The sequence below is a fragment of the Chiloscyllium punctatum genome, chromosome 22 (genome assembly GCF_047496795.1).
Source record: "Chiloscyllium punctatum isolate Juve2018m chromosome 22, sChiPun1.3, whole genome shotgun sequence".
Classification (NCBI taxonomy): Eukaryota; Metazoa; Chordata; class Chondrichthyes; order Orectolobiformes; family Hemiscylliidae; genus Chiloscyllium; species Chiloscyllium punctatum.
In genome coordinates, this window is record NC_092760.1 from 30707244 (window position 1) to 30729654 (window position 22411).

The following is a 22411-nucleotide window of genomic DNA, read 5'->3' on the forward strand; positions in this document are numbered from 1 at the left end:
TGGATGCGAGCATTAGAGGTAGAGTTAGTAAGTTTGCAGAGGACACCAAAATTGGAGGTGTAGTGGACGGTGAAGAGGGTTACCTCAGATTACAACAGGATCTTGATCAGATGGGCCAATGGGCTGAGAAGTGGCAGATGGAGTTTAGTTTAGATAAATGCGAGGTGCTGCATTTTGGGAAAGCGAATCTTAGCAGGACTTATACACTTAAGGTTCAAAGGAGTGTTGCTGAATAAAGAGACCTCAGCGTGCAGGTTCATAGCTCCTTGAAAGTGGAGTTGCAGGTAGATAGGTTAGTGAAGAAGGTGTTTGGTATGCTTTCTTTTATCGGACAGAGTATTAAGTACACGAGTTGGGACCTTCATGTTGCGGCTGTACAGGACATTGGTTGGGCTGGGTGCCGGCAGGTGGGACTAGATTGGGTTGGGATATCTGGTCAGCATGGATGAGTTGGACTTAAGGGTCTGTTTCCATGCTGGAGATCTCTATGACTCTAAATGAGGCCAGTTTACTTTGGCCCTTTTTCTTTAATTGAATGAAGGTTTACATCAAAATATCATGAGGACAGTGCTTCATCCAGGAGCATTGCTGAAAATGTATAAAATGGAAGGGCGAAGATTTAATCTACAAGTAAGCTGGTTAACTGTCATACCCTGTTAGATTGTCAGTCTTGACAGGCTCAATTCCGTCAGCCTTCTGCAAAATGTATGCTGTCATTTTTTTGTCCTACCCTTATGAGGTGTGACTTAAACTTCTTTTCCTTTCAACCATGTTTTCCTCCTGTCTGCTCTTGTGAAGAATTACTTCCAAACTGCAGAGTAATTCAGTGGTCATGGGGTGTTTTTAACCTTGCTCCAAAACCCATTATAGGTACGCTTCACAAAGAGCCTCTGAGTTTGCAGTGTATGGGGTGAGGCAAACACCATCTCCCTTAGTTGCGTCCCTGGAACAGTGAAATGTCCCCAGTAACCACATCAGGTTTGCACGATGATCGCCATGTGCTGGGGTCAATGACTCAATAAAACGATGACAGCATGTCATTTCCTTTCTTCCCAGAATGCAGCTGCGTGTCCTTTTCTCGCTGGTACTTGTGCTGTTTGTCGTCCTGATGACAGGGTGTTCTGAAGCTGGCAGAAATAAAAAAGGTGAGTGCAGCTTAATCATCTTTGTGTGTGTGTATGTGTATTTGGGGTCGGGGGAGGGCACAACTTTTCATCAAATTTAAGGGTGCGGATCTCTGTTAAATCCTAAAGTGTTTCGTTCCTCACATCTGTGCTGTTGCCAAAACTGCTAACTTACTATTTTGACTTTGTCTGACTCCATCCCAACAAATATTAAATTCCTAATCCATGCCTTTTATTATGTCAAAATAACTCAATCGACTGAGCAGAAATGAATTGGGTTTGGAATTTAACTCTGTGATTTCATTTGGTGTCTACATGTGCTTTTCTTCCTTGTATTTCAATTTTTTTTTAATTGACATGATCTGATGGCTAATCTGGTGTGAAGAGGTTGAGTGCTCTTCTGATACAAGAGCTGATGTGGCTGTCTTCTCATAGTACTTTGCCCCATTATTTGGAACAGTAGCAGGTTACATTCCCTTGGCAACCTGATGCCACTTGTTTGGTGCTCTGAGACAGGAATCATGTGCCTCAGACATGTTGTCCTGGGAAAGTCACTTTTTAGAGGTTTCCTCTTGATGTTGTCATTGTAATTGGCCCTAGATGTGCTGGGCTGGTTGGTGTTGTGGGGAGTAATAGATCCTGAGAACTGTGAGTTCCTGAGACCGTCAACCTGTCCTAGAGGATGGGTCAATTGATGCGAACGCCACTCTGGGATTCTATTTACCGACTGTCAAAAAGCTGGCAATTTGTCCTTCCATTTGAGGAAGAGTCAACAACTGATCTAAGTCTTCCTGCCTCATTTTTAACTGGCTTGTGTTGGGCCAGTAAAGTTACTACTTGCTCTGTTTGATGCCTGTAATGAAGAAACTATTTCTATGGCATTAACCAATTGATAACTGTGGGTTCCCACTTGTTGATTGGTCCTACTCTTTAGAGACTGAACCCAGTCTACACACACAAGTGAACAACCACCAAACCAATAAATCTGTAAAACTTATTTGGTCATGGAAAAGTCCTCACTGACTTTTTCAGAAATAAAAATGAGAAGTGATGACTCAATATTACCCATTTCAAATCCAAATGCAGCCCAACTAATTTCTTTTGATTAATTCATGGGATATGGCATTAGAGCATTTATTGACCATCCCTAGTTGGCCTTGAGAAGGCAGTGGTGAGCTGCTTTCATGAACTGTGCTATGGGGAGACCCAGAATTCAGGGTTTTGACCCATCAACAATGAAGGAATGCTAATGTATTTCCAAGTCAGGATAGTGAGTGGCTTTTCTGGATGGAGACCAACTTTGTCTCTGTTGTCTTCTCCAATTATTTGTGATCAGGCATTGTTTTTGAATGACCTAATGAAAACAAGAGACTGCCCTTGTTCCTAGGCAGTATTGGATGTCACTAATACCTTGAAACAGTTAAATGTAGCAGCCAGCCCCATGGTACTGTCTATGCTCTGAATTCTGGCTCCGGTAGCACAAACTCACATCAAGAAAAGGAATTCCGAACAGATGTGACAATGATGGTGAGTTTTTTAAAAAAATACCAGCAGTAGCATTAAGAATTACTTTATTTGAAACAAAACGTGCATCTTCCAGACTGAAATTCTGAAATCAAGCTTCTAAAGGGAGGACAGTGGGGACTTCTAAAGTGCTGCAATTGTTAAAGAACAAGCTGGAGTTTGCAATATTAGGTTGTAGGTTCCTTCTGGATAGAAGAGCAGATGTGTACTGGATGACCTCCCTCCCTATGATTAGATTGAGCTAGTCTCAGTTATCTTCCTGAGTATCTGGTTAAATATTCCAAGTGGCTGAGGGGTTTCCCCTCACAATCTGGATGGGTGGTCCAAGCTGGTTTATTAACCTTCCTTGATTAATAGCCCAAGAAGCTGAATGGCCTTTCTCCATAATCAGGATGGCCCCAAATCTGCTGTATAATGTGGTGAACTTAAACTGTAGAAGTAAGTCATAGAGTAACAGCTCCTTGAGGTAAACCTAAAAAACGGGCTTTGAACTCTTTTTGTTTTCCCTTCCAGCCAGCCTTCACCTCCTCTTTCCCTAATCAAACTCTAAACTCCGCACACGGTGTCACATTATTTTACAGAGAAAGGGAAGAAGTCAGGCTCAGCCTGCAAAGAATGGCAGTGGGGAGCATGTGAGCCAGCCTCTGGTGACTGTGGCACTGGACTCCGTGAGGGAACCTGCAAGGAAAAGGAGGAGACCAAGACTGTGAAGTGCAAGGTGCCATGTAACTGGAAGAAGCAATTTGGAGGTGAGCATTTGGGTTTTAGAGCTGCTTTTAACAGAGCATCATCTCCTTCTAACCCTGCAATTATTCATTTCCCTGCCCCCTGTATGCACGAAAAACATTATCAAGGACGGACAAAGCATCTACTGCCAGGAATAGCTAATGGCAATGCTTAACAGGCTGATCAAGAGCCTTGGGAACTCTGATAACCCGATGAAGAATGCTGAGGCGTATACATGCATCGGGAATGCTCTGGTGTGCTTTATTATTGGAGCAATTGCCCCTGGCTGCTTTCCTCAAAGAAATGTGTTTAACATACTAAAGCCATATGTTCATGGATGCATTTAACCATCTGGTTGATATTACAGAGTCATAGACCCTTATTGTACATTATTGCCGGTACGGAAACTTTTATTGCCTGTTTTAAATTACTCACTGCTGGAACAAAACAGCTTTGCGCGCAGTGTTCATTGTATGGCAGTTACTGTAATGGGGTAATTTTAGGCTGTCGTTACATTTTTTTTCCTCATCTGGGCAAAATTGCTTTTATTATTTGTATGTCTTGCTCATGTATATGATTCATTTTAACTTGTATTTAGTGATTAGTAAATGATTGTTAAGTCATTTTCTTTGGCTCCTTCTCATTCTCCTCCGTTCTTTTCACAAGCTCTTTTTTATTTCCTTCTCTCAAGGCTGCTCAGGTTGCCAGAATTTCGCTGTTGCTCTTTTTTTTTGTATGTGAGCTGCCTTACCTCCTTCCTCTGCTGCAGCCATGCTCTGTTGGGTTCCTCTCCAGGACCTGCACCTAAACTCCAAGGCTAACACTCCCTTGTGCAGTACTGAGGTTCCTGACACACTGTTAGTGACGCTGTCATTTGGCCTGTTCTGGTGGATGTGAAAGACTCTGGCACTATTTCAAAAAGGAATAGGGAAGTTCTACCTGCTCAATACTTGTCCCTCAATCAGCATCACAAAAACAGATGGTTGCACTATTTCAGCAGTGCTATTTGTGAGAGCTCACTGTGTGTGTGTGTCTGTGTGTGTGTGAAATTACTGCCTCGCTACCTGCACTAGAACAATGCTCATGCTTCCAGTGCAATTCATTTGCTGTAAACTGCTCTGATTCACCTCTGATACACATCCAACATTGCACAAATGTGCATTTTATTTCCTCTACATATGCATTCTTATTTTCTCTCTTACTGCTGGGACATGTCGAAGTGGTGTCTGTAGACAGGAGACGTGAAAAGTGAAAACAGAATCAAGTCAGTTGTTGACGGCCCGATGTTTAGTTCAAAGAATTAGCATCAGTTGAACTTCTTGCACTAGCAGGGGAATATGGGTCCTCTCGTTGTACAGACGTAGAGCAGGAGACCCAGATTCAAGTCCAACCTGCTCCAAGGGTGTGTAATAACATCTCTGAACAGATTTGACTAGAAAATATCTGTATAGAATCACTAGAGTGTGGAAGCAGCCATTCGGCCCTTTGAGTATACACTGACCCTCTGAAGAGATTCACTTCCAGCTATCCCTTTAACCCTGCTTTTCCCAGGGCTAACCCACCTAGTCTGCACATCCCTGAACACTATGGGCAATTTAGCATGGCCAATCCACCTAACCTGCAGACCTTCTGACAGTGTGAGGAAACTGGAGCACCCGGAGGAAACCCACACAGACACGGGGCGAATGAGCAAACTCCACACAGACAGTTACCCAAGAGTGGGATGGAGCCTGGGTCCCTGGTGCTGTGAGGCAGCAGTGCTAACCACTAAACCACCGTGTGGCCTAATATGTTGGATGTTCATATGGCACAGTGTAGTGTCCCTTCCTCTGGATCTGAAACCCCAGTTTTAAGGTCCCCCCCCACCCCTCCAGACATGTACATGTACAATTTTTAAACTTTTTTTTTGAAAAAAGCTTGTGGGGACTCGCGTGGTGTAGTGGTAGTTATCTTGTCTCTAAGCAAGGAGGCCTGGCTGAAAGCCCCACTGTGTGTAATAAAGTCTCTGAGCAGGTTGGTTTGAAAATATGTAGCCAGGAATGCTTTCCTGATTTCAACGTTATCTTCACAGGTGACTGCAAGTACAAGTTTGGAAATTGGGGCGAATGCGACACCGAGACTGGTCTAAAAACCCGCAATGGAACCCTAAAGAAGGCACTGTTCAATGCGGAGTGTGAGCAGTCAGTGAAGGTCACAAAGTCCTGTGATAAATCCAAGTCAAAATCAAAAGGTGAGTACCATACCACTGCCTTCTGAGGCAGGAATTGAAGATGTGATATATGCTACCTTGTGTGAGTGTTTGCAAGCTTGTGGAGAACTGTAACTTAGAATGGGACACTTCAGAATGCCTGACAGCTAAATGGTCACCAGGGCCTGTTCCTTTAAAATAGCTTGTGAGCACATTCTTAAAGAACCAAAGTTTCAAAGACTAGCAGCTGGAATTGTCTGACTAATTTTGAATGGTTGGTCTACCTGGAGTGGTGTATAAATGATATTCACTCTAGAACATTGTTTTCTCTATTCTCTCGTGGGACACAAGTGTTGCTGGCTGACCCAACATTTATTGCCCATCTGAATATACTCTTGAGAAGGTGGTGTGAGCTGCCTTCTTGAACTGCTGTGCTGTGGGTAGACCCACAGTGCCCTGGTGGAGGGAATTCTAGGATTTTGACCCAGTGATAGTAAAGGAACAGTGATATTAGGATGGTGAGTGGCTTGGAGGGGAACTTGTAGGTGATGGTGTTGCCATCTATCTGCTGCCCTTGTCCTTCCAGATTGAAGTGGTTGTGGGTTTGGAAGGAGCTGTCTAAGGATCTTTGGTGATTTTCTGCTGTGCACCTTGTAGATGGCACCCACTGCTGCTACAGAACATCGGTGTGGGAGGGAGTGAATGTTTGTGGACTTGGTGCCAAAAAAAAACAGGCTGCTTTGGCCCAAGTGGTGTCAAGTTTCTAGAGTGTTGTTGGAGTTGCACTCATCCAGGGAATGGGGAATATTCCATCACGCTCCTGACTTGTCCCTTGTAGATGGTGGACAGGCTTTGGAGTCAGGAGGTGAATTACTTAACTGCAGTATTCCTAGCCTCTGACCTGCTCTTATAGCCACTGTGTTTATATGGTGAGACTAGTTGAGTTTCTAGTTGATGATAACTTCAAGGATGTTGATAGTGGGGGAATTCAGTGATGGTAATACCATTGAATGTAAAGGGGTGGTGGTTATATTGTTTCTTGTTGACAATTGGCATTCCCTGACACTTGGTTGGCACAAGTATTATCTGTCACTTGTCATTCCAAGCCTAGATACTGTTCAGATCTCATTGCATTTGAACATGCACTGCTTCAATATCTGAGGATGCTGAACATTGTGCCCTCATCGGTGAACATCCCCCCCCCCCCCCCCCCCCCGCCTTTTGACATTATGATGGGGGGAGGGTCATTGATGAAGCATCTGAAGATGGTTGGGCTGGGGAACTACCCTGAGGAATCTCTGCAGAGATGTCCCAGAGCTATGATGGTTGATCTCCAATAACCACAACTTTTTCACTCTGCCAGTAGTTTCAGAAATCTGGTGGAGGGAGGTTCAACTGAGCATTTAAGAGGACGTTGGATGCTTACCTGGACAGAAATATTGCCCAACGGTATGTGGGGGGAAAGCAGGAGTTTGGCACTAGGAAATGATGCTTGTTTAAAGAGCTGGAGAAGGCATGATGGGCCAATGGCCTCTTTCTGCGCTGTAGCACTTCTGTGATTGTGTGAAGTGGCCTTGGTGATTAAAAGCTGGAGGAGGCTGCAAAGGTTGTGTAGGTGAGACCATGATAGGATATGATAGTGGACAGTGCCCAAAAACAGATGCAGGGGAAGTGCTTCATGCCTACCCATTAGTTTGAGTGTAACTGCACACACACTTGAGTGATGGTATGCCAGATCAGGGGGTGACAGTTCAGGCTAAGTATGGCTTTAAGTGAAAGCGAGGGTACATTAAGCCGAGTGTTGGAAGTGAAATCACCTCCAAAAATGAACTATCCACATAACTGAGCCTTGTAGATACATCTCAGTGATGCTGGCCACTGTTCAAACTCTGAAACATGGAGCTTGAGTTCTTCTAGCTGATGACATTTCTTGTATGTGCAATTGTTCAGAACACATGAAATGTCTTTTAGAGTTGGCATATTGGTGGAGGAAGTACATTCAATGGGACTAAGGTACCCTGTTATGCTCCTGTCTGTTGGATTAACTAAAAGTAATAGCGAGAAATTTAATGCTTTTGCCTCATCTGGACAAAAAGAACTTGCCAGCTAGTTGCCAACATAAATGCTATGGATCAGACCAAGCCCTCAAAATATATTAAGAAGGTAGCCTAGACCCTAATATTTTCTTATTTTAAAAGCATGTGCCAGGCATTGTGTTCTGGATGTAATTTGGTCAAACTACTGGCTTCAAAGCAAAACACACTTTATTCATCCACTATAGTTAAACTACAACAAAAGAAAGAAGAAACTGGAGTAACTTACCCCAACTGGAAAACTTAACAGCATAATATATTATTTAACTACCAAACAGTAGCTGTTCTAATATAGTAACATCCCATAAACACACCCTTGGCAAAGGCAAATTCAGTAAAATAGATTGTCTCACATGCAATTCTAGCAGTAGGAAGAGAACCCCAGCTTTTAGCTGCAACCGAGAGAGGATTAAAAAAATTTTGCATCCAGCTTCAAGATCACAGCAGCCACTGAAAGCTAAAACTTAAAAAAAATCCTGTTTCTAAGGGAGCACACTCCCACCCATTCAGGCTGCTTCGATTGTTTCCCACCTCAAAACAAAATCCCCAAGGTCTTACAAGCTGTTTATTGGCACTGAGTAGACCAGTTGGTATCTCTATCTCAAACTTTCTTCATTTAAAAAACAAACCAGGACAAAATAGAACTTTTAAAGCCAATGCATTGTCACAATCAGAGTATAACAAATGTGAGCAGGAGTAGAATATGCCTCAAGCCTGCCTCACCATTCTGTAAAATAATGAATGATTTACCTCCGGCCTCAATAGGCCTCAATTCTGCTGCAGTACAAATGTCTCTCTACCTCCTCTTTAATACTTCCAGTGATCTAGCCTCCATGACTCGGAAAGAGAATTCCAGATACTAACAACCCTCAGAAGAAATTTCTTTGCATCTCAGTTTTAAATGAATGTCCCCTGGGTGTGTTCAAAGTTCCTAGTGAAAGCACTGTCTCAACATTGAGCTTGTCAAGCCCTCTCAGGATCTTCTATAAGTTTCAATAAGATCATGCTTCATTCTTCGAAACCCTCAAGAATAAAGGCCTAACCTGTTTAGTCATTTCCTGATAAGTCCACCCTTCATTGCAGGAGTCAGCTTAGTGAATCTGTTTTGAACTGTCTCCAGTGACAGAATGGGGGGAGAAAGCTGTACATCGTACTTCAGGTGTGCCCTCTCCAACGCCCTGTACTGTTGTAACAAGATGTTCCTATTTTTAAACTCCAAAAACCTAGCAATAAAAAAAACAAAATTCCACTGGCCACCTTTTTTTAATTGCTTACTGCACCTGCATGGTAACTTTGTATGTTTCATGTACAAGAACATCTAGACCCTGCTGAGCTGAACTTGTTGGAATCTCTCTCTATTTAAATAACAGACTGTCCTTTGATTATTCCTAAAATAAAGTACGTCTTCACACTTCGCTACATGAAACTCTATCAGCCAAATTTTTGCCCACTCAACTTATATGTATATCACTGCAGGTTTCTTATGTCCTCATCCTAATATGCTCTTCCACCTATTTTTGTATCATCAGCAAATGTGGTTACATTACACTGTTTCCCCCCTCAAAGTCATCAATATAGAATGCAAATGATTGCCCAACGACTGATCCTTGTGGCACTCCACTCGTTAACCTTTCCGAGCTGAAAAAAAGACCCATTAATCCTGAATCTATCTTTGGAGTTAACCAACCCTCAATTTATGCTAATACAGTACCACGAGCTCTTAATGTGCAAAAACCTTTTATGTGGCATTTTATTGAATACTATATGGAAATCCAATCCAAATACGCTACCTCTACCAGTTCCCCTTTAATAATTCTGCTTTTTACATCCTCAAAGAACTCTAGCAAATTTGTCCAAGATGTTTTCCTTTTCACAAAGGACTCTGTTTAATTGCATTAAGTTTCACAAATATCCTGCAATTTCCTCCTTATTAATGGACTTGCATTTTCTGTTCCATCTGAAGGAATGTTAATGCTGGTTTTTCTTTCACACATGCTGCCAGACCTGCTGACGTTCCCCAGCAATTTCTGTTTTTGTTGTTTCGGGTCTTCAGCATCCGCAGTTCTGCTCCTTCCCTTAGGCTGATGTCACTTTAGAGAATTTCTTTGAATCTTCCATGCCTATTGTTACCCATTTTAAGTTCCTTCAATTCAACTTGTTTTAAAAACTGATGGAAATAAACCAATTTCTAGATCTAGATTGAGTTAGATGATCCATCTTGAGTTTTCTACCATCCTCATTTCCATAAAGCATTTCCACACTTCCATGTTGCCTGTCTGCTTCCAGTTGAATTGATCCCTGATTATGGGGGAAGTTCTGCATTGGTTTGCAATTTCTCTTCTGCGATATGGCTGAACAGGGTGCCCTCACTTGATGTATTTGAAGGACCTACAGGCTGACGATTGACCTGTTTGGGCAGTCATCCAATGTCAGCACGGGAGTCGAGCCCAATGTTTCTGCCACTGATTTAGAAATGTTACCCACAGTGTCACAAGATCTCCAATGTATAGGTGTTTAGTTTAAATGCTTATCCATGAACCTCCTATGTACAGAGGAACCTCGGTTATCCAACCAATATGGGCGGGGAATATTTTGTCGGATAATCAAATGCCGGAAAATACAGCTTAGCCAAGCATCGGGACTCTGCGATCTTACTCAGATAGTCTGAAATTCGGATAATTGACATTTGGATTATCGAGGTTCCTCTGTATAAGTGGTTTAGCTTAAATGCTTACCCATAAACCTCCAATGTTTCGGTACTTTAGATTGAACACTTACCCATAAACACCCTCTCTGGTCTTCCTCGTGTGGTGATAATACTTTGTCTGCTGTGTCGTTCACTGTCTTCTATTGTTTGATGCCCCGAGCCCACTCCTGTCATTCTCTTTGTTCTTCTAACTTGCAACAACTGAAGAGAAAAGTGAATTTATAAGAGATTGCATGAAGGGTGAAATTCATTACGAGTGCTTCTGATCAGATATAGAAATACTGAATCCCCAAGTGTGGGAAGAAGGCATTCAGCCAATCGAGTCTGTACCAACCCTCTGAACAGCTCTCTTCCACCCCCACAAAAAAAATCCTAAAATAGATATGCTTTCCTTTATCTCATTATTCATTCGGACTAAAGTTTGAGAATGAGAGCTACTTTTGGTTAATTTCATATTTGCAGTGGAGTGAATGTGTGTGGAGGAAAAGGACTGACTGTTTGAAACCTCAGTGCCATCTCTCATATAGAGAATCAGTCCAAACCTCAGCTTTTCCTGCACTTTTTGCTGATCACTTGCAGGAGGTAAAGCTGAAGAACAAGAGATGGCAGGGGAGTGAAATGGGCTCGATTGAGATTTTCATATGTCCTTGAAAAGCTTGGTGCTTGAGCTTGTCATGACCTCTTGACTGAGAGTGGCATTGCTTTTGCAACTCCCTTCAGGGAAGGAGTAAGGTTACTTAGTTCACAGAATTATGTACATGCAAAGGGCCAATATTCGCTTAATTTTCCTTCAGGTCAAGTAGAGGTAGCAAGGACAGCCTCATAGATGCATTCCATCTGGAGAGATGAAATCCTTGGAGCTCTTTACAATAGTCTGCAATCATGTTGCAGAAGAGTTTGAATAGTCCATTCTTCATAGCAAAAGGCAGCCATGGGAGATCTTCCCCTAGGATCATCCTAGCATAGGAAGTAATATTGATTGAGGATAACTGGATCAGTACTGATAGAGAAGGGGAAGCCTTTGTCTTGTTGAACTGAGTAGTCTTCGTGATTGGTTTTCGAAGGAATGGAAGGAATCCTGATAACCAGGACTGGAAACCTATTAAGCAAATAGGAATAAATTACTGAATGTGAACTGTATTCAATGCACAAACCTTTTTGAGTCAGTGAAGAAAGGGATATTTTAGTAGAAGATTTAAAGTGGAGGCACGTACAGGCAAGAAAATAGATCAGGACTGAACACAATAGAATAATGAACGCTTATAATAGAGTACAGGAGAGAATGCAGAGTCAGGGGTCAAGTAGCAGAATTGATTACTGGCTGACTTCAAGACAGCATTATAATAGAGATAATGAGTAGTTATTCAGAGTGACAGAGTAGAAAGTGATGTTCCAAAAGGATCAGTGCTGAGGCCACTGCTGTTCACAATGTGCAATGAATGATTAGGACTCTGGGATTAAGACAATTTCTGACTTGCAGTGGCACTGAAAATTTGTGGGGATGTGGAATAATACTGAGGAGGATTGCAATGAATTGTGAGAAGTTATTGACAAACTTGCAGAATGGGCATATAATTAGTAAAAGAGTTTCCATAGATACATGTGACATATTATATTTCGGTAGGCAGCCTGGATAAGGAGCTTGCATCTGAATGAGCGGAGGTAAGTTCGTGAAGGTATGCAAGGTGGCAGGTCGTGATTTCAGTCAGTGGTCAAATCTGACTTGACTGGTGTCATTTCGTCCTTTGTGCTCCTCACACTCTCCCTTAAGCTCACATAACTGGACACGCATTCAGCATCAGGATAACCCCTCCCAAACATAAACCCTTCCCCAATTCCATCAGCACCATTGATAGGAATCACCACCTGCTTAGGGGTTAATTGCTGATACATTTTGCTCTGTCTGAATTTGTAAAATGCTGCGAGTTTTCCACTATTTCTCAAAGCTCCTGAAACCAACAGGGAGTTTGCACATTTTCGTTCTGACTAGCATCCAGTCACAGGTGCTCCAGCAGCACCTACCTTGGTCTGCACAAAGACTGGGAGAATGAGCAGAGGGAATAGAGATGGGGACAAGCTGTTTGCACAGCAACGAGGTTGAGAGGAGAAGCCCTCTCTCTAAAGGTTCTGTTCACACAGGATTGGCTGTTGGCAAGACTGGTAACATGTGGATCAGATAATCACAAATATACCAGGTTTCCTCCTCATTCTGGCAGAAGTAGACTTCACGCCAATCTCCTCACACTAGCTGTGGTAAGCAAGCATTAGAGACAAAAAAAAACTGCAGCTGCTGGAGTCCAAAGTGGATGAGCCGGATGCTGGAAGAACGCAGCAGACCAGGCAGCATCAGGAGGCGGAGAAGGCAACGTTTCGGGTGCAGCACCCCCTACACCTACACCCATGTTCTGAAGAAGGGTTACATCTGAAACGTTGCCTTCTCCACCTCCTGATGCTGCCTGGCTTGTTGTCTTCTTTCAACCTCCTGCCTGTCTACTGTGGTAAACGATAGTGGCACGTTACAATTATTCATTGAAACATGGCAATGGACTTGCAATGAACTCAAGAAGTTGTAGTTTTCAGGGACCATTTCTCTTCACTTAGTCTCACTAGGGTACAGCCTGTGCAACACTCCCATCTCACTCAAAAAGTTATCACTGATATCTGCTGTTCTCTTGCAACAATCAATCTCAAAGCAAAGTTAATGCCATGATTTTTGAGGATGATTCTTGACGCAAACTATGTCTTCCGTTTGAGAACTCTGCAACCTTCTGAACTCCACATTTGAGTTCAACAATTTTAGGGCTGAGGGGCCTTCTCCCATGTCCTTACCCCAACCCCTACATACCAGGCCTTGTTATCACATGGTCTGCTATTACACACAACCCATTGTTGGCCACTAATTGTCCACTAGAGTTATACAGATATACAGCATGGAAACAGACCCTTCGGTCCAACCCGTCCATGCAGACCAGATATCCCAACCCAATCTAGTCCCACCTGCCAGCACCCGGCCCATATCCCTCCAAGGAGCTTCGAAGCTCCTCCGGATGCTGCCTGAACTGCTGTGCTCTTCCAGCACCACTAATCCAGAATCTGGTTTCCAGCATCTGCAGTCATTGTTTTTACCCCATATCCCTCCAAACCTTCCTATTTATATACCCATCCAGCTGCCTTTTAAATGTTGCAACTGTACTAGCCTCCACCACTTCCTCTGGCAGCTCATTCCATACACTTACCAACCTCTGCATGCCCCGTAGGTCTCTTTTATATTTTTCCCCCTCCTCCCCTAAACCTATGCCTGCTGGTTCTGAACTGTCTCACCCCAGGGAAAAGACTTTGTCAATTTACCCTATCCATGCCCCTCATAATTTTGCAAACCTCCATAAGGTCACCCCTCAGCCTCCGATGCTCCAGGGAGCATTGGGATGGGACTGGGATATCATAGCAATTATAGGAACGTGGCTCAGGGATGGGCAGAACTGGCAGCTTAATGTTCCAGGATACAAATATTACAGGAAGGATAGAAAGGGAGGCAAGCGAGGAGGAGGTGTGGCATTTTTGATCAGGGATAGTATTATAGCTGTGCTGAGGGAGGATATTCAGGGAAGTTATTTGGGTGGAACTGAGAAATAAGAAAGGGATGATCACCTTATTGGGATTGTATTATAGACCCCCTAATAGTCAGAGGGAAATTGAGAAACAAATTTGTAAGGCGATCTCAGCTACCTGTAAGAATAATATGGTAATTATGGTCGGGGATTTTAACTTTCCAAACATAGACTGGGACTGCCATAGTGTTAAGGGTTTAGATGGAGAGGAATTTAAGTGTGTACAAGGCAATTTTCTGATTCAGTATGTGGATGTACCTACTAGAGAAGACGCAAAATGTGACCTAATCTTGGGCAATAAGGCAGGGCAGGTGACTGAGGTGTCAGTGGGGGAGCACTTTGGGGCCAGCGACTATATTCTATTAGATTTAAAATAATGATGGAAAAGGATAGACTAGATCTAAAAGTTGAAGTTCTAAATTGGAGAAAGGCCAATTTTGACGGTATTAGGCAAGGCCTTTCAAAAGCTGATTGGGGGCAAATGTTTGCAGATAAAGGGACTGCTAGAAAATGGGAAGCCTTCAGAAATGAGATAACAAGAATCCAGAAAAAGTATATTCCTGTTCGGGTGAAAGGAAAGGCTGGTAGATATAGGGAATGCTGGGTGAGTAAAGAAATTGAGGGTTTGGTTAAGAAAAAGAAGGAAGCATATGTAAAGTATAGACAGGATAGAACGAGTGAATCCTTAGAGTATAAAGGCAGTAGGAGTATACTTAAGAGGGCAAAAAGGGGACATTAGATAGCTTTGGTAAATAGAATTAAGGAGAATCCAAAGGGTTTTTACAAATACATTATGGACAAAAGGGTAACTAGGGAGAGAATAGGGCCCCTCAAGGCAGCCTTTGTGCGGAGCCGCAGAAAATGGGGGAGATGCTAAATGAGTATTTTGCATCAGTATTTACTGTGGAAAAGGATATGGAAGATATAGAATGTATGGAAATAGATGGTGACATCTTCCTCTGTAATATGGACATTTTTCAAGAAGTGCTGGATGTCTTGAAATGCATAAAAATAGATAAATCCCCAGGACCTGATCAGGCGTACCCATGAAGTCCGTGGGAAGCGATTGCTGGGCCTCTAGCTGAGATATTTGGATCATTGATAGTCACAGGTGAGGTGCTGGAAGACTGAAGGTTGGCTAACATGGTGCCATTGTTTAAGAAGGGCAGTAATGACAAGCCAGGAAACTATAGACCAGTGAGCCTGACCTCGGTGGTGGACAAGTTGTTGGAGGGAATCCTGAGGAACAGAATGTGCAAGTATTTGGAAAGGCAAGGACTGATTAGATTCCCTACAGTGTGGAAATAGGCCCTTTGGCCCAACAAGTTCACACGGACCCTCCAAAGAGCAACCCACCCAGACCTATTCCCCTACATTTACCCCTGACTAATGCACCTAACACTATGGGCAATTTAGCATGGTCAATTCACCTAACCTGCACATCTATTGGACTGTGGGAGGAAACCGGAGCACCTGGAGGAAACCCATGCAGACACGGGGAGAATGTGCACACTCCACACAGACAGTCGCTCAAGGTTGGAATCGAACCTGTGACCCAGGCACTGTGAGGCAGCAGTGCTAACCACTGAGCCACCGTGCCGATAGGGGTAGTCAACATGGCTTTGTGCGTAGGAAATAATGTCTCACAAACTTGATTGAGTTTTTTGAAGAAAGAACAAAGAAGATTGAGGGCAGAGTGGTAGATATGATCCATATGGACTTCAGTAAAGTATTCAACAGGGTTCCCCGTGGGAGACTGGTTAGCAAGGTTAGATCTCAAGGAATACAGGGAGAATTAGCCATTTGGATATAGAACTGGTTCAAAGGTAGAAGACTGGTTCAAAGGTAGGTGGTGCTGGAGGGTTGTTTTTCAGAGTGGATGCCTGTGACCAGTGGAGTGCCACAAGGATCGGTGCTGGGTCCTCCACTTTTTGTCATTTACATAAATGATTTGGATGCGAGCATAAGAGGTACAGTTAGTAAGTTTGCAGATGACACCAAAATTGGAGGTGTAGTGGACAGTGAAGGTTACCTCAGATTACAACCGGATCTTGATCAGATGGGCTAATGGGCTGAGAAGTGGCAGATGGAGTTTAATTCAGATAAATGCGAGGTGCTGCATTTTGGGAAAGCAAATCTTAGCAGGACTTATACACAGTATGGTGAAGTCTGAAGGAGTGTTGCTGAAAAAAAAAGAGACCTTGGAGTACAGGTTCATAGCTCCTTGAAAGTGGAGTCACTGGTAGATAGGATAGTGAAGAAGGTGTTTGGTATGCTTTCCTTTATCCATCAGAGTGTTGAGTACAGGGGTTGGGAGGTCATGTTGCACCGATACAGGACATTGATTAGGCCACTGTTGGAATATTGCATGCAATTCTGGTCTCCTTCCTATCGGAAAAATGTTGTGAAACTTTCATAAATAGTTATTCATTCGCCCAGGCTGATTTTTATCAACTCCTTTGTCTGTCCAACTGTTCTTCTCTCTCTTTGGGCTCTATCTCCAACTATTGTTTACTCCTTTCACCTCCCCACCACCACCCCCCCACCCCATTCTGTCTTCTGCATATAAACCAACTTTTTCCGAGCTACCATCATTTCTGAGGAAGGGTCATTGATCCGACAACGTTAACTCTGATTTCTCTCCACAGATGCTAGACCTGCTGAGCATTTCCAGCAATTTCTGTTTTTGTTGCAAACTCCTTCTGGGGCCTTCAAACCGAGACAATATCTCCAAGCATCTTCTATAATAAGGGAGATGACTAGTGTTCTTTCTGACAGGGCAGGGGAGCTCATTGTATTCTCTCTGGTCAGAAAGAAGGTGGTGAACCTTGCACAAGGCTACTCTAGGTTAAATGGTTTCAGGAGGTGCATTAATTGCACAAGATAGCTATGAGGGCACTAGATCTAAATAGAGAGGTGTACCACAAATGCAAAGTGTTCTACTCCATGAATATGGAGTTGTGAACAACCATTCTCAGCTTACCACACGAAATAGAGGGAACATTTAGCCTCTGAAACCTGTTCCACTATTCAGTGAGAACATGTCTGAAGTGTGACCAAATATATCATATACTGTCTTGCCCCTTTTACCTTTCAAACCATTTTGTTTTGGAAAACAAATCAAACCCAATTTTAAAATTAATCTATGACCTAACATTAATTGACGTTTTCAGATCAGAATTCCAAACTTCCAACCCTCCTACTGTGAGGAATGTTTCCTAAATTTTCAATTTCTGTTATTCCCCAGTTCCTAGACTCCCCAGCTAGTGAAAATTATTACTCTGTTGACTATATGGGATTTCCTTAGTATCTTAAAACCTTGATTAAATGACCTCTTGACTTTCTAAATGACAATGAACACAAGCATAGTTTGTAGTAACTCTCTCTTCCCAATTGACTGTTATGATGCTGTGACTTTAAGAGGTTATTTTGTCATTTTTTTTGTTTAACAGAGTGGTTAAAGCAGAGGTTCCAACCAGACTAGCAGAGCTATTGGGGCAAACAGCTTGGGGGGCCTTGGGTCTTTGTTTAACAGCCTCAGTGGGTGTGCCCAGCTCTCTCAGATCCAGATTTCTGGGTTTTGGTTTTTCAGAAGCTGTTGGCGTCTCAACAGAGTTGGAAGCTTCAGTAAATGTTTCCCGGTTGCTACACTGTCTGTCTGAATTTTCTCAATTTTTTTTCCCTCCTGGATTAGAGAACTGCATGTGAGCATCTGTGCCTGAATTTGCCTTTTGGCCAAGGGGTATGTTTTTGGGATATCCCTGTATTGGAACAGTTTATTAGTAATCGCGTATCTATTCAGTTAAGTTTTCCAAAGGAATTAAGTTATTATTTATTTTGTTTCTATTTTAAATACAATATTTCAATAAATTATGTTTTTGCTCCACATTAAATCGTTTGACCAGCTACATTGCACTTGGGACACAACAGTTCACAATTACCTTTTTAAAATAAGAAAAAGTTAGGGTCTAAGTTACCTTTTGAAAATGTTTTGAAAGGGGTCTGGTCTGGTCCATAACATGAGGTCTTCAAACCCAGAGATGAATGTTTGTTCCTAGTTTAGCTACCCTGCCATCAACTTTGCTGCACCACCAGGTTAGCACTGTGCAGGATCACTAAGACAGGCCAAAACCCATGAAACATTGTTGGAATATTTGATAGCATTGACATATATTGGTTGTTTTGTAATGGCCTTTTATTTCAATGGTCTGGCCGAGAGAATGCTATGGTGGTGAGCACCAGAGAGAAGGGAAGGTTGTCAAATAGGCAATTGAGATTGCATTAGCTGATATTACAGTCAGCTGAGTTGGTCACAGGCTACCCAGTCAAAAAGGGGCCATGTTGGTTTGCCTTCACTTTCCCCTCAACTGCTTGATGTAAAGGTGTTGACTGTGCCTTCCAGAGATGAGATTATACAGCATGCAGCGGATCCCACGAATCCTGACATCAGTCCTCTCGAGCAGTTCGAACAAGCGATCCCAATGTTCTGATCAATGGGCAAAGTGGCTTTTGTTACGTACTGGTGGCCCACATGAGGCTGGTTTGGACACAAGTGCTGACCATGTGTTTGGCTGGGAGCACTTGTTGCCCGGAGGTTATTGGTTTGACGATGTGGCTCAAATGCTGCTGGCGCAGCAGACCGAGCACACAGTAAAGGTATGATGGATGTATTGGATGTGGGAGTTTGCACTCCCTTTTTGATTTTCTCAAAAACCACCACCACCTCTGCTTTTAGTTGCATTTCAGTCCCACGCTCCTGATCTTCGGGCACCCGGTACGGAGGAGGGCGGGCAGGTCTGAAGACCTCCTCGTGGGTCTGCTCCTGGACCTGGCCAAACTGGCCATCAACAGGTCCAGACAGCGGGCTGTGGAGGGGGTCGTTAGGGCCAACTGCCTGCCCCTCTTCCGGGGTTACGTTAGAGCCCGGGTGTCTCTGGAGAAGGAGCACGCGGTGTCCACCAACACCCTGGAGGAGTTCAAGGAAAGGTGGGCGCTGCAGGGAGTGGAGTGCATTATTTCACCCTCCAACTCTAATTTAATCCCTGCCCTCCCCTTCACTGTTTGATCACACAGCATTGCCCTTTGATGTGAAGGACACTGCTTGTCACAGGCCACTTGGGTGTTTCTTTGCTTCCTGGTGGTGGAAGTTTGAATAAAGATTCATGCACCTTGTCTTTCACCGTGTCTCACACCTGGGAAAAAAAATAAAGGTATGATGGCTGCCAGGGTATCAGGAGTTCATCCGCATGGAAGCAAAATGTCAAAAAATGCATAGGTTTAAGTAAATGGGTAAAACTGTGGCAAATGGATTTCAATGTAGTGTACATAAAGCTGAGATTTTCTAGTTTCAGAAAGTGGGGTTAGGAGAAAGTTAGCAATTGGCTTATTTGAGCAGGAGTGTTCCACTTAGGAGGGTGCATGAGAAGTAAAACAATGATGACTTGCTGTAAATCTATATGCACCAATGTTTTTCTTTTCTATCTTTTTGAACAGGTAAGAAGGGAAAGAAGGGCATGTGAGGAAGTTTCTAGAAACTGGACAGTATAACCCACCTTCTTGTTGATCTGAGCTGCAGCACAATCTATACAGCCACCCCTCACCAAAATACCTTTTACCAAGCTTTTGTTGTAATCTTCTAATCTGTAGAATTTAATGTAAAAGAACTGCCTTTTTAATCATTGCTTTCTTTTTTAAAAAAAACCCTCTTTTTGCTTATAAATCTGAGACTTTGGCATGTGTACAGTACATTTCTGCAATGATAATACTTTCCATGTAGAATGCCTTACAAATCTCTCGGCTTGTAGTGGTGGTTCTTATTGTGGATCCAGTTGTCCCTTTTAACCCCATTCAAAATGCCAACATCACCACCTGTCTCTGCAGAATTCTTGATCATTAATTTTTCCCAGCCTCCTTGGCCATCACACCTGAAGGCTTTTTTGCAAGAATTGATCTGAGCTACACAAAGCATTTTTGAACAACTGACAACAAGATCAGAAGAGAAACAATCATTTTGCTTTACTGGCATTGTATTGATGGAGGGATTGCATTGTAACTCTGAAATTATGTAACAAAATGTAGTCCAATTAAAGTCTGAATACTCTGTTTCAAAGCCATGGTATGGAGATTTGGAAGGCACAATGTAGTTCATGAATAATAATGCATTTCCTGTCCTAAATGTTTGCCATTCACTGGAGAGATCTTGGATTAGAGTTTTTTTCAAATAAAATCTTTTTATAAACTTATGTGTGCTTTCTGTGGTGATTGAGATTTGCTTCAGAGATTGAATATTGATATGAGCTTAGAAGGATATAAGCCATTGCGGTACCCAAGAGAATTGGTTCAGAAACTAAAATCAGGTACAATGGGTTTAAACAGATGTGACATTAGTATCACAAACCATTTGGATGAGTAGACTACAGTATCTCTCAGGATTGGACATATCTGTAACTTCTGTAATTTTTAATGACAAAAACTTTAAGTGTAATCTGTACAGAGTTAAAAATCACACAACACCAGGTTATAGCCCAACAGGTTTAATTGGAAGCACTAGCTTCTGGAGTGCTGCTCCTTTATCAGGTGATTGTGCCAACACCGGCATCTCCAAATCATGATTGTACACAATTGGTAGCATTGCAGTAACCCCCTCCAAATCTGTAAGGATATTGATTAAAACTCCACTCCAAGAACTTGAATACAAATTCAAGGCTAATATTCTAGTACAGTGGATAGGCAACATTGCCCTGTTAGAGATACCTCGCTGAGGACTAACGATCAGTTCTCAGCAAAGGCCTCACCTTTATCCCCCTCCTTGAATTTAATACACGCCGTGACGTCGAACACTTCTTCCGCTGCCTCCGCCACCGAGCTTACTTTCGCAATCAGGACTCCCGCCCACCTTCCGAGGACCCCTTTGCCCACCTCCAACACACACCATCTACCTGGACACCCCGTGCTGGCCTATTACCTGCCCTCGACCTCTTCATTTCCAACTGCCGCCGGGACATTAACCGCCTCAACCTGTCTACCTCCCTCCCCACTCCAACCTCTCATCCTCACAACGTGCAGCCCTCCACTCCCTCTGCTCCAATCCCGACCTCATCATCAAACCAGCAGGTAAAGGGGGCACAGTGGTCATCTGGCGCACTGACCTCTACACTGCTGAAGCCAGACGCCAACTCGAAGACACCTCCTCCTACCGCCCCCTCGACCATGACCCCACTGCCCATCACCAAACCATCATCTCCCAGACCATACAGAACCTCATCACCTCAGGAGATCTCCCACCCACAGCTTCCAACCTCTTAGTCTGCCCGGTTTTACCTCCTTCCCAAGATCCACAAGCCTGACCACCCTGGCCGACCCATTGTCTCAGCATGCTCCTGCCCCACTGAACTCATCTCTACCTACCTCGACACTGTCCTATCCCCCCCTAGTCCAGGAACTCCCCACATATGTTCGAGACACCACCCATGCCCACCACCTCCTCCAAGACTTACATTTCCCCAGCCACCAACGCCTCATCTTCATCAAGAATATCCAATCCCTCTACACCTCCATCCGTCATGACCAGGGCCTCCAAGCCCTCCGTTTCTTCCTCTCCCGCCATCCCCAACAGTACCCTTCCACCAACACACTCATTTGTTTGGCTAAACTGGTCCTCACCCTCAACAATTTCTCCTTCGAATCCTCCCACTTCCTCCAGACCAAAGGGGTAGCCATGGGCACCCATATGGGCCCCATCTATGCCTGTCTCTTTGTTGGCTACGTAGAACAGTCCACCTTCCGTAGTTACACTGGCACCACTCCCCACCTCTTCCTCTGCTACATTGATGACTGCATTGGCGCCACCTCATGCTCCTGCGAGGAGGCAAGCAATTCACCAACTTCACCAACACATTCCACCCTGACCTTAAATTTACCTGGACTATCTCTGACACCTCCCTCCCCTTCCTGGACCTCTCCATCTCCATTAATGATGACCGACTTGACACCATTTTTTTTACAAACCCACCGACTCCCACAGCTACCTGTATTATACCTCTTCCCACCCTACCTCCTGCAAAAATGCCATCCCGTATTCCCAATTCCTCCGTCTCCACCATATCTGCTCCCCGGAGGACCAGTTCCACCACAGAACACACCAGATGGCCTCCTTCTTTAGAGACCGCAATTTCCCTTCCCACGTGGTTAAAGATGCCCTCCATCGCATCTCGTCCACATCCCGCACCTCCACCCTCAGACCCTACCCCTCTAACCGTAACAAGGACAGAACGCCCCTGATGCTCACCTTCCACCCTACCAACTTTCGCATAAACCAAATCATCCGACGACATTTCTGCCACCTCCAAACAGACCCCACCACCAGGGATATATTTCCCTTCCCACCCTTTCCGCCTTCCGCAAGGACTATTCCCTCCGTGAGATCAGGTCCACGCCCCCAA

General features: G+C 43.7%; 1 protein-coding gene across 1 annotated transcript in view; it reads left to right on the forward strand.

The window, feature by feature from the left end:
* The window catches only part of mdka (midkine a), an 84316-nt gene extending 64104 nt beyond the window's left edge, over positions 1 to 20212 (forward strand). The window contains exons 2-5 of the mRNA XM_072591948.1: positions 1057 to 1145; positions 3230 to 3397; positions 5446 to 5604; positions 19464 to 20212. Of these exons, the coding sequence (XP_072448049.1) occupies positions 1058 to 1145; positions 3230 to 3397; positions 5446 to 5604; positions 19464 to 19489 (441 nt within the window). The 5' untranslated portion in view covers position 1057 and the 3' untranslated portion in view covers positions 19490 to 20212. The remainder of the gene's footprint in view (positions 1 to 1056; positions 1146 to 3229; positions 3398 to 5445; positions 5605 to 19463) is intronic.
* Positions 20213 to 22411: the final 2199 nt, after the last annotated feature.